This window comes from Sturnus vulgaris, chromosome 7 (assembly GCF_052056855.1).
Source record: "Sturnus vulgaris isolate bStuVul1 chromosome 7, bStuVul1.hap1, whole genome shotgun sequence".
In the NCBI taxonomy this organism is placed as follows: Eukaryota; Metazoa; Chordata; class Aves; order Passeriformes; family Sturnidae; genus Sturnus; species Sturnus vulgaris.
In genome coordinates this window covers 21,862,425-21,883,288 of record NC_142249.1, presented here as the reverse complement: position 1 = coordinate 21,883,288, position 20,864 = coordinate 21,862,425, and the positions used below count along the sequence as shown (strand labels likewise).

Genomic DNA, 20,864 nt, shown 5'->3' with positions numbered 1-20,864 from the left:
CCATTCCTCACTGCAACTCGATTGTTCTGTGAAAATTTGAATACCCAGATTAATTTCAAAATACAGTTGCTGCTAATCTGTTAGACATTATAGATTGCAGTGAAATTGATAACATTCTTCCCATGATTGGAAAGTAACCAGGTACAAATGCAGTATTTCTTTCTTTTTTTTCTTTTTTGCAATTGAGGTTTCAAGGTCATGCACTCTTAAAAAAAAGTTTGGACCTTGAAAGAAAGATCCCATCTGACCACTATGCCCATCAATTACAGACCCAGAAAATAATTACTATGTTGAAGGAAAACATATTACTGTTTAAATCCACTCGTCCTCCTGCCCTCCCCCAGCAAGCAAGCAACCAGAAAAACCCCAACATAAAATTGGACAGTATTTGTAAGAGCAATTGAGAAGAGTTAGGCTTTTCAAAGCCGTTTTTAAGACATGTAGTGCCTGTCTTATCAAAAATTGTGAGGTCTAGTAACTTCTTGAAGGCTTGTGTCCAATACAGTTTTGAAAAACAGGCAGATGTCTTCAAATATCATTTACAGAGCCTAACTTCAGTTCTGGTTTTGAAAGTTTGAGTCTAAATTTTAGATGGGAGACAGCTTTCATAGTCAGTGCCAGGGTTTGGGAGTAACACATTAATATTGCCAAACAAACTTAGTGCAGGGAGTGAGAATCTTTCCTGCATATCACTCTTAATCCTCTTATTTTAGCTGTGGAGGTTTTTGCACTTAAAATATGTCACATTTAGAAAACATCCTTGGGAAGAGGCTAGTGCCCATTTTGTACTTGTTACAAAGGATGAAATATGACTGCAGCTGGGGAGGGTGATCAACCAGGAGCAGGGGACTATTACAAGGTGACATTTGACTTCTAAATTTGTGAAATGCAAAAGAAATGAGATATTTTGAAACTGCACGTTTCTCTTATTTGATATTCTCTTTTTTTAGAAAATACAAATGCTTTAAAAAATACACAGAACTGATATATATTCTCACCTTATTTGCAGGCTTTGCTTATCCAGGAACCTAAGTGGGACTTGCCACGCCTCCTTCAATTGCCTGAGAATTACAATACCATTTTTCAGTATTACCACAGAAAAACTTGTTCTGTTTGTACCAAGGTTCCTAAAGATCCTGCTGTTTGCTTAGTTTGTGGTACTTTTGTATGCTTGAAAGGACTATGCTGTAAACAACAGAGCTACTGTGAATGTGTACTGGTAAGAGAGTTAATTCAAATTCTGTAATCGATTCTCACACTCATTGATAGTTAACTCCATTGCTTAGTTTAGATGGTTTTCTTTTCAAAATGTGTTTATATAATCACAGATTAGTTTGGCTTGGAAGGGGACCCTTGCAGGATCATCTAGTCTAACCCTCAGTGATAGAGTTTAGTGCTTATTTCTGAGGGATAGACCTAGACTGGATGGTGGAGGGCAATTTACTTGCATAGCAACCTATTTCTCCTTTTTGTAAAAGTCTTACAAAGCCACTGTGTGTGATGTTGACACGTGGTTTTGATTCACAGCCAGTTGAAACTAGTTTACATCCTGGTTGTTCATATATTTTAATTTTCTTCTGTTTTGTTTCCATGCTTTCCAAGTACATAGAAAATCAGTGGTGTGGTTGATTTGAGTATTTTCTGATACTCAACCATCTACTAGAGATCTACGGACTGTAACTACATAGGTGCTGATTTAAAGTCTTTGACTTTCTCAGTAGCAAAACTTTCTAGTCAGCATATATATAAGTTCTTGCAGGAGCCTGAGTTGGATGACATCTGTTACTGTTTTTCAGAATATGATAAAGGCTTGCTTTGATAGGTTTTTTCTTTACTTCCATTGAACAGTTAGGGGAAGACTGGAACTATATGGACTTCACAAAACTGTGAAGGGAATTTGTTAGAGAGATATTTATAAATGGGGCATAAAATGTCAGAGGGATTTTGGGCTGTCTTAAAATTCTTCAAACTCACCTTTCTCTCTCATGATGAAAGAAAAAGCGGTGGGCAAAATTTACAGTAGTATTTATAGTTACATTTAAGGTGTCAAGCTTCATGGAAACAGAAGGTTATAAAAAAAGGAATTAACAATCCATATAATTAATTAATTGTTGTTGTAGTTGATGAGATTATAGCTCCTAATTGTAATCAAACCATATAGGAAGGGTGCATTTTTTAATTGCTAAAATGAATTTACGAATATAGATTGTGCTAGTCATAGAGATGAATGACATAGTGATCAAAGCAAGAATAATTAAAAAAAATAATTTACTATATTTGTAGAGCTGTGGACTAGATCTGTTAGTATGGATAGAGAAAGCAAATGTTTAACAATATAGACTGTTGTACAAGAGGTAATGCTAAGTTTTTCTAAATACTTTCTCCTGTTTTTGCCATCTATGGAAAATATTTGGTAATTCTATACAGTTTGCTATACAACAACAAATTCAAATTTGCTTATTTTTTGTAATTCAGTTTTTACATGGTAACAAATATCTTCCCTTTTTGAGAAGAGAAACGTTTTTATATGCAGGTGTTGTTATGGCAGCACAAGACACTGAATTCTACTTTGGATGGAGAATCTTGGGGCAGGCTATCCTTTGGCAAACTGTTTGTTAGTAAATAATGTCTGCATGTTATTTGAAGCAAAGCAAAGTATTATTTTTAAAATTTCTTCTGTTACGAGGTTGACAGACATTAACAGAATCTTTGCACTCTTGCCTTTCTACACCCATAACATTACAGCATTCTCAAAACTGTGGAGCTGGGACAGGAATATTCCTTTTGATTAATGCATCTGTAATCATCATCATACGAGGCCATCGTTTCTGCCTTTGGGGCTCTGTTTATCTCGATGCACATGGTGAAGAAGACAGAGATCTTAGGTAATGTTTTCATTACAGCTGTGTTTCATTCTTGGTGCCTCTGGTAGATCAACTTTGTCTTGTAACATGCAATAACAGATAATAATAGATCTCTACCTTCCTTGTGTAGAAAAATAGAAAAACCCCATTTATTGCAACTTGGACTGATTTTATTGTCTTTGGTTTTTGAGGATTTTTTTGGCCCAGAGGGGGTATATGTTGCCATTCCCAGCTTCCATTAATTCTGAGTGTTATGTTAGGAAACTCTTACCACTCAGTGTTGTTGTTTGGCCTTTAATCAAACAATGCAGTTGGATTCCAGTATAGGGAAGGAGCATAACTTCCAAGCTGCACATGACTGAGAAAACAAGTGATGGTTTCTGAATTCTGCTAGCCAGTATAAGGAAGGGAAGTCCCAGCAGTTACCCTACCAGGAGCAAAAATGGAAACCCCTCACCAATAAAAATGCATGTTTACCCTGCAAAAAGAGTTGTATGAGTATTGTGTTGATTATATAATGAAGTATCTTTCCATTTACTTGGCATTTTAACCATTTCTTTTCTTCTTCCCTTTTTTTTCCCCTCCACAGGCGTGGTAAACCCCTGTACATATGCAAGGAAAGATACAAAGTGCTTGAACAGCAGTGGGTGTCTCATACTTTTGATCATATCAATAAAAGATGGGGGCCACATTATAATGGCTTGTAAATCATCATCATCATCATCTACACACCATGTAACTGCTGTTACCATGAACAAATGCATCTTGACTGACAATAGCTTTAACTGGATGGGAGTTCAGCTCCTTGGCTCGGGGTGGAATCGGGAATGGGCATAAAAGGGAAATGGAACTTTGTCAACATGTGAAATCTGTGCAAAATGAGCTGTTGTTGCTACTAAAGAATGATACAATAATTGAAATTAAATCCTCAAAATGGTGTGAGCAATCTTATTGCACTCAGTAGTCTATTTTTTTGTGGTTTTTTAAAGCCCATTATTGTTAAGAAGCACAAATTCTTTTGGAGTTGTTTAGAAACTCCAGGGGTAGCTGTCTGGGTTTTATTTTCCTGTGCATGGAGTTGAGTTTTTAGCAATTTTTGCTGAAATGGTGTATATGTCTGTTACATCTACTAAGTATGTTGGATAAAATTTCTTTGCCATTTTTTGTGTTGGCTTGAGGTTTTTACTTGATAGGCATTCATAATTAGGTCTGTAAAATGACTGCATGGTAATAATTGGTCTGAAAGTTGAATTTTAAGAGTATTTCAATTATAGAGGTCTATTGAAATATTTCAGGCATTACTGAAAACTTACACATTCTCAGGAACTTCATTTTTTTTTTCCATAAGCAAGTGAAATAGCTATAAATTAGGCATCTTACTGCTCTTAATGTAATCCAGAACACACATTCTATCTTAATTTTTTTCCCCAGGAAGGACCTTTTCTTTTGTTTCATATCAGTTGAATAAATTGTTAATGATAACATATAGAAATTGCTGTATATAGGGAATTTGTATGGTGCCCAACATAGCAGATCTCAGTTAGAAGCATAACAACCATAAGCCTGTCTGTCATTCCAAACCAGATGTATGTTTCAGAATGACTGGATTAGGAATGTGCAGACTATTCTAAAAATGAAACATAGTTTTGTATTTTTACTGTCATTTCAGGTGGTTCCTCAATATTGTATTTGTTTAAAGTAATCACTGTTCTTTCTGCTTGGTTTCCTAAAAACGAAAAATAAAAAAAAGAAAATTCAACAGAGGTAGCCAAGATGAGCTTCCAGTGCAGCCTCACTGGATGAATGCCAAAACAGTTTATGCTTAGAGGACTAAAAAATTCATGAGAAGAGGCATGACTGGGCTAAAACTCATAATGTAAGTAGGTAGGAAAGATTATAGTCAAAATACTGATATGTAATATATTGCTACTATTGTTTCTCACAAGTCTTGGACATTTGTTGGCTATTTCATACAGTACTACCAAGCAGTTCCTGGTAGTTTTTACTTCCACAGCTTGCTTGTAAAATAAAATTTATGTGTGTAAAATAAAAACATCTTACGGTAAAGCCACAGATAGGAAGAAAACAATTCCCCAGTGGAAATCATTAGTGAAAAGTGTATAGGGGAAATAAAATGACTGTATAGCAATCAAGAACAGACTGAAGGAAAAGTAAGTAAATACAATTTGAGTTTTTCTGGATACCTGCAATTTGAAAAACCCTAAAATAAAGGATACTGTTTTTTATACATACATATAATTATATATATATTTCAAACTTATTACAATACTTCCTGTAAGATTAGAATTACTCAACTAAATGGCTGTGTCTTTTCCAAAATATTACTTTTTTGATACTGTATTATAAGTTCTGCCTGTGATATTTTTGCATTGCTCATTAAGAATATCAGGCCATTTTGTAAGTGTGGTTAAAGAGCAAAAAGATTCTTTACATTGCCAGCATAACATTATTACAGGGCTCATGAACTTGAGTGATCTGTAGTTTGAAGCTCCAATGCTATATTTACAAGAGATAATGTGTTCAGAATTTGATTACTGTGTTTTATTTAAAACAGAATGTTCTCTGATTGTGCATATGGATGTGAAGAAAAACTATTAGCCTTAACTTTAACATTTGGGTATTTCATAGTGGTTATTATAGTACTGGTGAATTAGTTACCAGTCGGTTTAAAAACAACAAAAAATTACTTGGTTGAAAAATTGTACTTGAATATCCTTGCATGCTGCTAAACAATAATTTTTATTTCCCCCATAACTTTTTAAATCCTACTTTATTAAGCTAACCTTGAAAAATAACAGGTCCAAACTAGAGTGGTGTGTGCGTGTATTACTCAAATGTTCTGGTGTGATATCCTGTATGAATGATCATTTAAGTACAGTACATTACTGTAGACTCTAAATCAATCTTTATAACACATCAGAAGAGTACAAAACTAGGAATACAATAATTGGCATTGTAAGATATGTTAATAAAAGTCTACTGTCAATCTGTGTGTTCATGAAATTTTTTCTCTACCCCAGTAATCCAAAATGACACAGAATTCCACCCAATAGCCAGGCAGTTATTTAAATGTTAAAGTCTTATGCATGAAAAGCACTTTGCATTGAGAGTAAACCTGGTATGTGTTTTATTTTGTTACTTACAGTCATGTATTTTGCAATAGTAATTTGGATTACTTTACTCATAACTATAGCACTTAAAGTAATGCTTAAGTGTATTCCAGCTATTCCAGCATTGCTGCTGCAAACTGTGAAAGTTAAATTGCTGAGTTCAGAAACTACTTCTGGGAAAACTGCTTGATCTTTTCTGTCAAGTCTGTTTCTGGAATAACTTACTTCAATTTGATGAATGTAATATTTATGTATTAAGTTTTTTCTTTTCTTTTGACCTTTGAGAGATTTGGTGGAACAGTCTTCTTTTGGCCTTGACCTTTGGATAACAGCATCTTTCCTTTTTCAGTGGTGGTCTAGAATTTGTAATGAATATTTGCATCACCTCTGCAATAGGAATCTTCTATAACTCACAGTATTTCACAAGGAAATTACATTTTTCTTTTAAAGACAAGATATTTTTCTACAGTGTCCAACAGATGTTATTCTTTACTTCAGAATCTCATGACATCAGTTCACATTGTGTGCATAGCTGCCAGGGGAGACTAGAGTTTTCTATGATTTCTATCTTATTTTCATCTAACCCAGATTCTGCAGTCTTGTTTTTCAGTTTCTTTTCTCAGAGGTGGGGGCAGTGATGAATGGAGCATGTCTGTTAACATAGAATGAAATTATGCTGTTTGCAAAGAAACCCACAGGAATGACCTGAGCCGATGTGTGGAGGTTCACAGCTCACAAGAACCAACCACAGGATATAAGGAAGGGCATGTGATCAGACGTGGCTGGCTCTGTGTGACAATTTGTGTTAAGTTTGAGTGAGACTGCTCACTGCAGTCAGTGAGGTCTGTACTGCTGGGCTGATGAATGTCTCGTTCTGGTAGGGCACAGTGCCCAAAGCCCTTACTTGTTTTCTCAGATGGGCATGTAGTTTCCCTGCAAATTCTCTTAAACTGAGAAGAGTCCCAGCTGCTGTGAGTTCAGTCTTGTAGCTTACACTGCCTCTTTTACTACTACAACGTCTAATACATTTCCTATTATGGGATACCTTTGACTTATTACTACTAAGTTTTTAAATAATTTTGATTGAAAACAATTATGCTGGGCTTATTCCTCATAGCTGGATTATTTTTTTAATGTTATAACAAAACAAAACAAGAGAACCTCCAGAGATTAGAGTTGGAAAAAACCCAAGTATTCTTCATGCCCAATATGGAGAAAAGTATAGTTAAAATATTTAGTGTCCCTACATTTTGGCCTTAAATCTGGAGACCAGATTTGCATGTGTCACACTTGAATATAGAACACAAGTGCATACTGAAGCCCTTGCTAAATCAGAACAACATGTTCTCAGGGATTACTGGTAATACTGGCAAATACCTAAAGTAGATAATGAGCCTTTGTTTTTCAGGTGTCAAGGAATATACTCTGCACCTTGCTATTGAAGCCACTAATACAGTTTGCTGTGAAAAGCTTTACATTCTTTCTGTTTCCTTGAAAAACTGGAGCTCTCTTCTTTTGTGCCATTGTTGTCTCTATGTTGTATATGCAACTGCTTTGTTTGTGTAATACTGCACAACAAAAGAAGCCTAAACCAGCTGGAGAGCCCTCTGCAACTGTACAGCAATACTTTGCAAATAAATTGCATTTTCTCAGGGTACTTAATGCAGAGATAGCCAGGGGGACACAGCTTGAAAATTAGTTTGTAGAGACTCTAGCTGCTTTTGTGCTCTATAGTGCTGGTCATTTTAGATTTGTCACACATCAGCTTTGAAAATTTAAAACTAAATTTGTATTTTTTACAAGTACCTCCACAGGCCCTAAAAGATACTGCCCTTGTTCTAGGACAATTTCCCATTGTTCTCAAGATAGTTTAATTTGGAGCTGGTGTTTTAGTCTCAGCTCTGCAACAAGGTACGTGGTGGCAGTGCTGGTGTAAACATTACACATCGTATAAAATGCAGACATGTCGGTTTTGTTAAACTAAGATCTCAAGGGCAGCTGAAGGAAATGTTAAGTATTGTTTCCTTCAGGTTCTCTAGCTGTCTGCTTTATCCTGCTTGTTTTGTCTCAACTTGTAAGCTCCTTTAAGACAGGGCACACCTCCTGTTTGGATCAGTAAGTAAGTGCTGCTCTATATTAGATAAACTGGTATTTGAGCAAATCCAGGTAGTAGGGTCTTCCATCATCAATAAATGTATATATGCACACAGGACTTAAGCGAGAGGTGGCCCTTTCATGTTTCATGTTCGTGCTTTTTGCATTTTTTTCAAACTTTGCTGCCTTCAATATCAAATGTCCCTCCTCACACAGATATGTTGGCAGTAATCAAAATCGACAGGAAATTAAAATGGGGTTGTTGCCCATAGTTAGACATGACTCTGGACAGAATAATACCTCTTCAATATCTCTACATCATCTTTTTTGTCCTGCCAAAAGCTGCTATCTCAAGAAATTAATACTTTCTGAGAGTTAAAGAAGCTTATTGCCTTTCAATACTTAGTGCAGTATTTGACTAATACTCCCAGCAGGTGACTGATGTAATTCAAATAACCTTCAGATACCTGGCTATTCAGAAATGGCTCACACTTCCACTTACTCTCTACTTGGATTGGGTATTTTTTTAGTTACATAGCTTACTAGCAAGGCTTCCTATAGAACATTTCCCTTATACAAGAGTATTTTTTAAAAATTGAAGGATGCTATTTTAGCAACACTTAATTCACAGACTAGTGTTCTTTCTGTTTTAATCCTGGGCAAAATTAAGGACTATTAATCAGATTAATTTTACAGTTCCAGTCTGTCTAAATAAACAATTAAGAAATCCACAGCAATTTGAAGCTAAGGTATTACAGTAGCAGTGCTCTTCTGTGGAAGAGTATTTCCAAGAATGCTGCACAGTACATTTTTTCACTATATTGCAGAGCTGTGTTGCATCTTGTCCTCTGAAACATATGTCAAAAGATATGTTATGCATGTGAATACCAAGGTGGTTCCCTTGCAACAATAAATAGAAGAAATCTCAGCCCATTCAAGTGATTTACCTTTGTAAGTGTGTGGCAGCAAAGATGGATTTTGAATACTAAGGGAACTCATTAGCTGGCAGAAGAAAAGCAGTAAATAGAGAACTGTAAATACATCTTACCCAGCACAGCTATTGTGTACAGCATCATTGGGAATTTGCATAAGATATTCTTAATGTGAAGTATTATCTCATTTTACTCTTTCCTCTGCAGCTTTTAATTTTCTGTATTATAGTGGGGTTGAATGTTGCCTGTGGGATAATGTAAGGAGAAGGCACTTTAGTTATTTGGATAAGTTCACCTTCCAAACTTATTATTAATGTTCTATGTGCTCAGACCTAGCATGGAGTGATACAGGACACTCAGTTGCTCAGATGTTCCTCCACTAAGAGTAAATGCACAGATTTAAATATAACAACAGGCACATGGTGTGACTCTGGGGGATGGTCCATGCAGACCTAAGACTTTGACTCTGTGATCTTTGTGGGTCCCTTCCAAGTCGGGATATTCTGTGATAATAATTTAAAAATAATGATTAGCTATGAGATGTTATAATGGCACTCCCAGTTACACTACTGTGCCTCTGTGAAGAAAGCTTCAGAAAGCAAGAGTAAAGATTACTCTTGGGAGCATCACACTCTGGCTCTGCAGAATAAAGAGTAATTTTATAGTATTTGGGTAACGTGACTTATAGAATAGATTAGGTACCACTAAGTGTGGTACACATTGCCAGCTAGACTCTGTGGCTGTTGGTAGCTAGAGTATACAGTGTGTAGGCTCTTCTATGTGTATTTTTGTTGTTTTTAAAAAGTCCTTTGAGTCACCTTTGTCTGGAGCTTAGTCAGGAATGAATCCAGTATAATTCCAAGTCACTGTAGTTCTGCAATATGATTTACATTTTACTGGTATCCCTCCACCAGGCATTCTATCTTCCCCCTTCTGTTTCCAGGTGTCTGCCTGAGGTCTGCAGTTTGTGCTTGTGATTTGTAGGGGCTGAACTATGGTTATGTATCTTGCACTTCACTCTTGGCTAGAACTATTACATTATTGACCTGCTTCTCTACTCTTTCCTGATACGATTGTATTTACTCTTTAATGCTGGGCTACTAACTACATAGTTGTGCTGCACTTCTGTGGTCCTTATCTGAATATTCTGCAGCTGTTGGCTTCTTTAAATCGTCTTTGCATATATGCATAAAGCTCCTATATTTTTCTCACTACTTCCATTGATTTCAGAGATGGTGGAACCCACTCTGACATTAACATTGCTGGGATTTAATTTCCTTCACTACTGAAGAATTTTTGAATGTTGTTTTCTCCTTTTCAGTCCCCTTTGCTTTTTTTTTTTTTTTTCCTTTGATCCGTGCAGTAAAACTCGGTGGCTTTGCCCTTTCTGTCCTCAGTATTCAGGTAATGCAGTAGTTTCCTATTCAGGAGTTTTCTTCTATTAGTTCAAAAGAGAAGACTGGATGTCTCAGCTAGAGCAATAGTCTGTGTATGCAAGTATGCACAGACACATTAAATGCAGATAATGCCATTTCAGATGTCAGTTTAAAAACATAACTGCCACAAGACCTTGGCTACACAACCTCTTGCAGTTTGTTTTCTTCAAAATTGGCAACCCTTAAACAAAGTGCATTTGCATTTATTTAAAAGCTAAAAAAGGAAAACTGGAGCATCACCTATGTAACCTGGCAGGACAAGACAATAAAACACAATACACAGTAACTTGGCTACTTAAGAGTTCACAGTGCTGTATCTATATCTGCATACCCCAAATTCAAAACTGCCTCAAGATTTTCATGAAATCAGTATGCATTTCAGCAGTGTCCTTAAGTTTTCAGCACTCTTTTTTCCCTTCCACCAAACCTGTTTGGTATGATTACATTAAATTCTGATTCACCAGTGTTTGTGATGGGTGTAGCTTAATACAGTCATGAATTCTCTTTGTAAATTGCTGCATCATGGAAGACCACTGTGTGTTTGGAAATCCAGTGTGGGATATAAGCACACCACTTGTGTAGCTCCAACCCGGTTTAGTCACCCATTGTGACTGTACCTTGACTGTAAACGGGTATGTTAAACAGGCTGGCAGTGTTTGGAAATACAATTCTAGCTGGAGAGCAAGTGAAAAGGGAATAAAAAAAAATCAGCATCAGAACAAAACAAGAATGTATAGGAGGAGGAATAATGAAAATTATGAAACAAATCAGTTTTGTAACAGAACTCACAAAGGTCTAGATTGCATGAGCCAAAATTATGTAGGAATAAATGAGGAAATCCCTAGGGTTCAAAAACTAACATAAGAATCTGGGAGAAATGTGGGAATACCTAGAGCTTTTACATTGGATTATCAAAGAATTCTTGAGCAGAATGAGGAACACTTGAGGCATACATGCAGAATACTGCACGAAGATGTCTTCTGGGTCTCTTCCAACTGTGATTCTGTGATTTCACAATTGCTGACAAAAAGAGAAAATAATGGCATATGATGAAGACTTTGTATACTACAGTGTACAAAATTTCAACAAAACAATAGTCTGAAATGGAGCACGGCTCAGCAAAATTTTAGAGACTATCACCTCAGATTCTTTCTAATGTGATGGGCTAAACTCGAAGAAAATTCTTAGGATTCACATTTTCTACTGACCATCTGAATCTAGGTTTGATATCAGTTATTTTGAATTTTGATGAAGTATTAACTTGACATATTTTACTAGAATGTGGATGGTAGGGAAAGAAGTGTGTCTACAAGACTACAACGTACAGGGCTCACTAATCAATAGTAAAATAAATTACTGCACCTTCGTCATAATGATGATAGTTTTACTGTTAGAAACTTGTTAAAACAACAAGCAGTTGGTAAAGGCGGTGCTGAAAGAGTTTTGCAGAGAAATCCACTGGACCTCAAAGTTTGCATCTTAAATAAATACAAAAAAGATCTATGGATATGAAACTCTTATGACTTCTTTTTTTTATTAATCATGAAGATTACTTACAGATGAGAATGAACGCCGTGTTTGAAGTGGTACTAGAAGCTGTGGAGTGAGTCAGCCTTGTTGAAGCTGGTGAATAGAGCAGCCGCTCTCGGGAACACTGAACGAGGCAGGTGCAGTTCGGCCGCGGTGGAAGCGGCGGAGGATGGGCACGATGGGCTGGCACAAGGCAAAGAGAGAACTGGTGCGGGAAGCTGAATGGCAGGGAGCCCCTGTGATGTGTTCGCTTGGAAAAAGCATCGGCACATCGAGCAAAAGAATAACCTCCCTGTTTTCTAAGGTTTTTATGTAAACAAAGTGTCTAAGAGAAATAACTGAATTTCTTCTTATCAATTAACCTGAAAAAGGGGTATGACCGAACTCAGTTAAGTCAAATAGGTACAAAAGTAGAAGCCCAAAGAAGGGAGGTGTTCCTTGTCCTCCCTTTAAGGGGAAGAAATGCTTTATAAAACCGTTTCCTTCACTAGGACCCAGTTCTCAGAGCACAGAAGGAGCTGCGCTACAATCCATCGTTTTCCACAATGAACTGAAGGCACAGAGGGGACTGAAGCGTTTATTCCCTGCTATGCTGCTGGTTATGCCTATCTACACATGCGTTTTATTTCTGTAAAAGCTCACTAAACATTACCCTTCTCTTTCCCCGGGCACCTCTCCGGGTGCCCCCGGGCCGCGCCCGCCCTCAGGGGCCGGCACGCGCCGCCTCACGGGGCCGAGCGCCGCCCCCGGCGCAGCTCAGCGCGGGGCCGCTGCCGCCCCAGCGCTCGGCCCGGGCGGGCAGTGACGCTGCTGGGGCTGCTCAGCCGTGCGAGACTGAGCGAACGCTCTCTGTCTCTCGCGCTCTCTCTCAGGTGTGCCCAGCTCCCGCCAGGTCTCCGGCCCTGCGGGGCCGCCTGCCGCCGGCTGGGGTGGGGGTCGCGCCTCATCCGAGAGGGGCTTCGAAATAGCGTTCGCCAATTGCCTTGCAGTGCTCTGGCGCTCAGAGCCGGGCAGAGGTTGTGTCACCTCTAGCGAGTCGCTGCTGGCAGGGCTTGTCACTGTCGCCGGGAGCCTGTCTTGGCCCCAGCGAAGTGTGCTCTCAGCCCCGCGGACTGAGGCGGGGAAGGGAGGCGACCTCGGCCCCGCTCAGGTGGGTCTGGGCTGCCTGGGGACACGCGTGGCAGCGCCGGTAGAGCACTGCTGCTGAGGGTACCCGCTCCGAGGGGCGACCAGCTGTACATGATTTTCCATAATCATAGGTAAGGAATGCTCAGGAGAAAAAAATCTCCATGATTAAAAATGGCAGAAGATACCACAAGGCAAGAAGTAAGTAGGCGTGACACGGGATTCAGGCCCCTCGGGACAAGGCCATGAATAACTGAAGAAAAGTTTCTGTAAGTTCCCTAAATAGATCTGGTTCTAGTGTATAGTATATCCTTAAGCGACTGGTAGTAACTAGTGGACCGTATATACATCGCAAATACTAGGATAACACTTGTCAAATTCATTTATACTAGGATAACACTTGTCAAATTCATTTAAACAAATCTTCCTCCTGTGTACATACAGGTATGCAACATTAGCACAAAAAAAGGAAAGGTACTATTATCCACAGATAATGCTGCATGCAGATTGAGATAAGGCTAACTTAAAATCTCTTCCTATTTATTTCTCTGAAGCAGTGCTTTGTTGTGAATAAAAAATGGTTTTTGGTTTTCATTTTTAAAAGCTGCGTTTTCTCACTTCATTTGCCCTTTCAAAAGCTGCACTCTGGAATTTCAGTTTCATTGCACTGAAAACCAAGGATCGGTGTTTTGAGGTTTTCTGGAATTATTAGGTGGAAAATTATGTTCTTGTACAGAAATTTCAGTTAGCATGATGTAGAGTAATAGAGGTCACTGTCAGCAAGTTAGATGCAGTTACTGAGGTTTTTTTCTGTCAAAAGCAGTAAATCGTATCGTAACTACTGTGGAGCCTTATAGAATGTGTTCTGAAAACACATAATATCCCATTTTATATTCCCAAATTGAAGCCCAGCTCATTCTTAATGTCAAATTCAGATTTCAATGCAGTTAATATTCCAACTTTATAGAATTTAATCCTTCAAATGTTAGTCCAAGTTGGTGTTAATTATTGATATTGCACAAAATTGCACAAAAATAAAAATAGAGTTCACCCAATTTTTATTCAAACAATAAAAACGAGGCTTGAACCAAGCAGAGCTATTTTTTCCTTTGGGCAAAGATTTTCATATAGTAATCTGGTTAGGAATCAAGGTAGATATGGATTTCTAAAAGCCATTTCAAACCCTTTTGAAAATGGAAAGTCAGTTTAAGTGTAAATTGATTGTTTTAGAAAGAGGAAAAATATCAACTTCTGTGCTGATATGTGCTGCTCTGTGGTGTTCTATGGTTAGGAAGCTGTAGGAACATTATCTGCAGCACTGTTTGTGTATGAGGGAGAGCGAGTCACTGGGTGATTCCCTCCTCAGCGTCATGTGCTGCCCTGTTGATGTATGTGCAAAGTGAATTATCCAGTACATCCGAAACCGTTGATTAGAAGAAATATTGTATCTGTATTATTGGCTTTCTAATTACAGAGAAGAGGGATTTAGTTAGCAGTGCAGTGGCTATCTGGTTGCTTTAAGAACTTGCAGGACTGGTTTTGCGGTGTTTTTGCCAAATGCTTTCACAATAAAAAGTTCATTGGACAAAGACAATGATTCTTGCTGTGCTAATGGCTAGAGAGGCTTGCTAACAAGGGACTCCTGAGTGCAGGCTTGCCTGGGGAAGAGAAACATTTTGTGTTACAAAGACAGAAGTTACTGTCATTACCAGCCTTCTGGCCACTGAGAAACTGGATGAGAGGGGAGTAATGAATCAAGTGCTGATGCACTGTGCAGTGCTGTGAGAGTAATCAAAGAACATTTGTGTATAGGAAGGGGCTTTGAAGTCCTACAAGTTATCATAAGGGTTTGCTTTTGTTCTGCTTAAAGGTTTGGTTGGTGGTTTTTGCTGTTTGGGGTTTTTTTAACCTAACCCTAGTTTTGAGTTGTCATCTGTCAACCCTGTTTTAGGTTGCCTCACTTAGTAAAATACATTCTGTGCCTGTAACTTCTCTCTCATTAGTTTTTACAAACTTACCACCCCCAGAAGTGAATTCTCATGATCCAAAGAAATTCAAGGGAGGAGGGCTTATGGATCGGTAATAGAAAAGGAGAAGGGGGAAAAAAAAGCCTCATACAAACCCTAAGCATAACTGGACAGGTGAACACTAAACTTTTTACCAGTCTACTCTACAGGTGAACTTCAGTAATGTAGAGCCGGGGAACAGAAAGACATCTTGGGCTTGATTGCTGTAGGGAAGTTGGGAATGCTCTGCACCTGCAGGAGGAATCAGTACTTCATTCAATAGGAATTTTTCTTTTGTTGTTACTGTTTCTGTTCCTTTTCCTGAGTTTAAACTGAACTGTACTGCAGCAGAATAAACAAGCTGCAGTGCGGTTGGCAATCATCCAGGACACAAGTTCAGAGTGGCATTTTTAGTAAAGGCTCCTGAATTACAGGTGAAAATATGGAGGCATATTCCTCAGTGCTAACCTGAGGAATCCAACATGAGGATTCATTTGCTGTGATGGATTATGTCTTGGCTGTTTGATAAAGCCATGTAGCTCCTCAAATGGAGAGGGGTGATAGGAAGAAGGTAAGGGAGCTGCAGCAGGAGAATCTAAAAGGACAGAAGAGTCCACGGTGAGGGTGATGTCACCTGGGTGTTACAGTGTGCAGCTGAGGGAAGTATCCCTTCCTGTTTGTAGACAGTGGGGTGACTGCTCTTCAGGTAGAAATGGAGATGGATAAATAAAATGCTTTACATCCATCTTCTGCTAGTTCCCTCCTAACTTGTTCTGCTTTCCATCTTTCTCTCTTTTACATCTTTCACATCTCTACACAGCTCTTGTTTTGGAGTTGAACATATGACAAGAGTAGTGAGGTAACACAGCACCACATCGGAAATCTGGAAAATAATTTGAGAAAGTTTTGATGTTTATTTTTGCAAAATGACTGCAAGGAATTTTTCCCTCTTTGGGAAGGATAACTTCTCTGAATAATGCATTGTATAAAGCCATACATGCTTTCCTGTTGCCAAAGCTGAAAAGCTGTATGACTGTAGCTAGAATGGCACTACCCTGGAATAAATAACTGGCAGTGTAAGGCTGAGCTATTTTATCTGAATGCTATGCAGTAGGGAAAAGCTCTGCTGAACACAGCTGAGAACTGGCTTGTGTTAATGGCATGTGGTTAGGGGGAGGAAGTAGGACATTTTTCATTCGCTGGTGCTGCTGCTTTGTAAGGAACAAGTCATGTCAGTAGCTTCTTGCTGACTCGTCCTTTTTCTCCACCCCTCATATAGTTTTTTCCTCAGACATGGCTTCTATCCAGCTGTGTGGAGAGGGAGTACTGATACTGTATATGGAAAAAGGAGACATTTGCAGAACTATATGTATGAACTCAGTGGACTAAGCTGATTTTACAATATTTCTTATGAAATAGATGAAAATTCAGGAAAATTAATTCATTTCCTGAAGCATGGTAGCATACTGACTGTGGAGAGACGTGCATTCAGTACACTGGAGAGTGTGGAATATGTTCAGCCCACTTGAAATAATGGTATAATTATTGCTCTCAGTCTCTTCAGGCAGCTATTTTCCTAATATTCTGCATGGACGTGGGGTTTTTTTATCTGTTTTGCTTTGACCTTTCTCACTTTACACACACTTTCCACAATTTACAAGAAAATTTCATCTCTTTCAGTCTCATGCCACTACTGCAGTAGAAATAATAGGGATTCATTTATCCCTCCAATTCACAGAGCAAGGCTTGCAGTAACCCCTGGAGATTTCTACAGTAAGCAACCTGAAACACTTGAAAGGGATATCATTTCCACAGGGGTCAATGTTCATGGCTGAAAGCTCCAACAATGTATTAAGCTGGGCATTTTGGTGAAGAAAAAAAAAAATAGCAAGGTCGACTCGGTAAAGCAGATAATATCTCTGTTAATAAACACATGCTTCCTGCATTGTATGAACCTGGAACTAATATTAATCTCTGTAAGTCAGGAACAATCTTCCTTTCTGTCTAAAGGTGGGAACCAGCCACTTTACTTTTGGCTGCCTGAGATTCAGACCTGGAGGGAGTTGAGATTAAGGTATAAGAAAGAGAGGTGAATTCCAAGTAAGGGGAAGTATTTAAGTAAGGAAGTTGAATCTCTTGGTCCCAGTTTCCCAGAGGCACCAGGCAGACAAAGACTTTCTTTTCCTGAGTGATGCTCCACTCCAGGCTCCATATGCTGGTCTTATTTTCTCATTGTTGTGAATGTCAGTTTAAATGTCCAACTTCCATGTGGATATTCACGTTCAAATACTTAAAATGAATGCTGTGTCTCCCACCCCTAGAATTAGGAACCTAATATCTAGATGGAACAGTATGAAGTGCCTGAACAGATAATGTAATTTTCTGAATGCTATCCTAATCTTTAGTGTCTGCTTCATAGCATTTAAGTAATAATAAGAATTCTGCAGAACAGAATACAGAGGAGCTAGAAAATTCTCTCTTGAGAGGAGAAATTAGTGTCAATATCTCCTTTTGTCCTGGCAAGGTTTCTTATGTTGGTTGGTATTTTCTAGTTGCTATCAGCAGTATCCAACGACACAAAAAAGACACTTCTGTAAAAGAAGTTCCAGCCTTTGCCCAGATATGTAGCTTTCATTCCTGCTGTGCTGTGTCATATTCAAAGTGAATTGGATGACCCAGTTTTAAACTGGAAATACAGTATGAACCTAGAGACTGTATCACTGCAGTTATAAGTTGCTTGAAGAACACATCCATAATTTTTGGTACAGAAAGCTGGGGGCCAAAACAGTGTGTTAGAAGCACATTAACAGTTAATGACTGAAAAGAGAGGTGACCAGTGGGATGGGAATGTATACGACCACCATATAATAGAAATCAGATTTTTCCATTTTAGTCAAATACTACATCATGAAGAGACTGGTATGAAGACAGTTTAAGGGACTGTGTTCACCACCCTCCTGCATTACAATAAAACACCCTCCTGCTTATTTCTAGATACCATTTAGTGTTCAAAATAGATCAACTGAGCTAAGTTTCCTTTACAAACTAAATCAGACTGTAGGCTTTGTATTTCTGTTTCATTCATCGTGTGCTTTTGAGGCCTCCTCATGTTCTTGTTAATAATTCAGCCTTTGCCTATTCTAGGTTTATTGCTCAGAGAGACAGTACCTTTTGCTGAGTTGAGCATATGGCTAACAGGAGCTATGTCAGGTAAGTTATGCAGCCCTTAGTTTTTCGCCTAGTCCCTTTCGTTGTTAGTCAGCTTTGGAATAGAATTATAATGCAGTCTGCTTTGTAACAGCTGTTAGCTTGGGTAGTTACTTTGAAATATCTGGAAAAATGCCAAAGATCTCAAGTGTCTTGAAGACTGTCAAGTATTTGCTTTTTCTGTTTCTTGTTGCAACAGATGAGAACACAGAAAGTCCTGAAGCAAACTGGATTAGGTAAGAAAGTTTTTAAATGTCATCATCTGTGGCAGCCTGGAGAAAAACTGAATTTGTTATGCTGACTCACTTCCACAAAGTAGACAGATCCTTGTCTCATCCTGCTATCATATCATAATTGTCTTAGAGATGTCAGCTAGTAGCTGGGGACTGTTCCTCTGCTTGGAGCTGTATTTATTAATGTTTTTCTTTTTTTTTTTTTCTCATATAATGAAATTAAGCTATTAAGCTGGCAAAATAGCTGATTCCTGATTTCATCTTAATGCCAAGAACACTGTGAAAGTTATGGAGAACATGTAATTAAATATAACAGTTACTGACAGTTGTTGCTTTGCATTGAGGCATTCATACGTTTCTGTAACAGCCCAGCTATACTTGATAGGTTGCACTAGAGGTGTAATTCCATTTGCGAACGTTCCCTAAGGGTAGAACTGTCCTTACAATTTTGGGCTTTTTCAGCCCCTTCTCTTTCTACTGCTGTTCTGAAACTACTTACTGGAGAGAGACTTTTGAACTGAGTGGTATGTGGTCACACCACAGAGATACAAATCTCTGTGACTGGTAAAATTCTTCGGTATATTTTGATATAACTCTTTAGTCTCACCTCTGAAAGAAAATTCAGTGCTTAGTTTCTACAGGCCTTACCTGTTGGCTTCCTTCAAAAGAGTGATTGTTATAAACCACACCTTAAAGGCTGTTAGTTTTGACTTAAGAGTTTGTAGTGTTAATAGTTATGATGTAGGGCAGTGCCTAGAGTATTGGAGGAGGAATAAGCTTTTGCAACCTTGATGCAATAAGAAAGAATGAATTGTGAAGAGTGCAGCCTGTACTGCTTTCATTATAACTCCTGTCTGAAGAATTGACTCATGGTATACCTTTTCCTGCTTGGGTTCTTTGCCAAAGAAATAAAATGGTAGCTTTCTTTCTCATCAGGATTCATGGCCCTGTCAGTGTCAACCTATTGTGAAATGAAACCTGGGAATTTCATTATAAAAAACTTTAAAAAGCAGAATGAATTCACTGAAAATATTAATACTGTAGGTAACAATTTCCAGCTAAGGATTTGCACATCGTAAATGTTAGCTCTTTTAAAAAAAGCCCAAAATTCTTGCATGGAGTACTTATGTATGTGTATAGTAACAAGAATAGCTCTTTTTAAGTCACTGTTACAATGGAGCTAATGACAAGACAGTTGGCACTGTCGCGCTAAGGTGATCTTCACCCTTGCAAGACAAAATCTAGTTAAATGGGCACAATTTTTGCAGAGATACGCAGTTATCCATGTGTATAAAAGATTTGACTCCTGTTAGCTAGCAGATGCCTGTGTCCTTGACAAAGCTCTTTTTGCAAGATAGATATATCTATAGAATGCACAGTGATTTGTAGTATACACTAGAGCTTCTTCTCCAAAATGCTTTGTGACTTGAAAACATATACATGTTTTGGGGGCAGTGTGGAAGGTCTTGTGGAGTACAGTGATGACACCTTTACTGGTAAGGCTGCCCTAAGCCCAAGGTGTACCAGGTTGTCATGGCACCAAGTACATCTTCTACTCTATCCTTGACACAGTTCTGGCTCCACAATGAAGGCTGCACTGAACTTGTAGGTATGAAGTTGTGCCTTCCCTGCTGTAGTGGTTTAGATTTGCTAATTTTAATATACTTATTTTCTGCTGTGAGATAGGATTAGGAGTAAAAGCAAGGCAGACTTAAAACTTAAAGGGTGTAACAAGGGTGTAAAGGGTGAAAGAAAACTTTTACTAACAATAAAGAGGAATAATAAATTTAGAATAAAACCTTTAGACTACCTTTTTTTTTCCTCATTCACACCTTTTTTTTCTTTTTAACAACAACATACAGAAACACTTCAGTCAGTTATAACTTAAGCATAGGTTTTTTAAATTTACTTTAGGGAGACGAGTCTTTCTTTGTTAGGCTATAAGGACTTTTCTACAGGAGGGAAAAAACAGTGAAGTGAACTGTGGTTAATTTGGGCCTGAAAGACAGACAAGACAAACAATTTCAGTAACACTCTCTCTCCCTCTCCCTCTCCCTCTCCCCCTCCCTCCCTCCCTCCCTCTAACTTCTTTTTTATTGTTTGTAAGTATGTACAGAATATATACAAAATTTTAACACAAAGTAAGTATTACTATGAACAAGTAAAATTGGAAATGGAGAAGTAACTTAGTGTGGTGCAGTGATTTCTCAGAGTAAAGGCTGCCTGTAGGATTAAGGCATCCTGAAGGTCAGTCCTCTGAACATACCAAGACACTCTGGCTGATGGTAGAAAATTATTTTCATGCA

The 20,864-nt window shown here is 38.3% G+C and overlaps 2 protein-coding genes across 6 annotated transcripts in view; both read left to right on the top strand.

Annotated features, from left to right (window-relative positions):
• UBR3 (ubiquitin protein ligase E3 component n-recognin 3) overlaps positions 1–5,871 on the top strand; it is a 103,512-nt gene extending 97,641 nt beyond the window's left edge. For all 4 annotated transcript variants that reach the window (XM_088168050.1, XM_088168048.1, XM_088168047.1 and 1 more), the window contains 3 exons: positions 1,010–1,219; positions 2,746–2,885; positions 3,454–5,871. In XM_088168050.1, coding sequence (XP_088024176.1) covers positions 1,010–1,219; positions 2,746–2,885; positions 3,454–3,571 — 468 coding nt within the window. In that variant the 3' untranslated portion in view covers positions 3,572–5,871. The remainder of the gene's footprint in view (positions 1–1,009; positions 1,220–2,745; positions 2,886–3,453) is intronic.
• A 6,922-nt stretch (positions 5,872–12,793) lies between these two features.
• The window catches only part of MYO3B (myosin IIIB), a 189,723-nt gene continuing 181,652 nt past the window's right edge, over positions 12,794–20,864 (top strand). For both annotated transcript variants that reach the window (XM_088168045.1, XM_088168044.1), the window contains exons 1-3: positions 12,794–12,859; positions 18,263–18,328; positions 18,525–18,561. In XM_088168045.1, the coding sequence (XP_088024171.1) occupies positions 18,322–18,328; positions 18,525–18,561 (44 nt within the window). In that variant the 5' untranslated portion in view covers positions 12,794–12,859; positions 18,263–18,321. The remainder of the gene's footprint in view (positions 12,860–18,262; positions 18,329–18,524; positions 18,562–20,864) is intronic.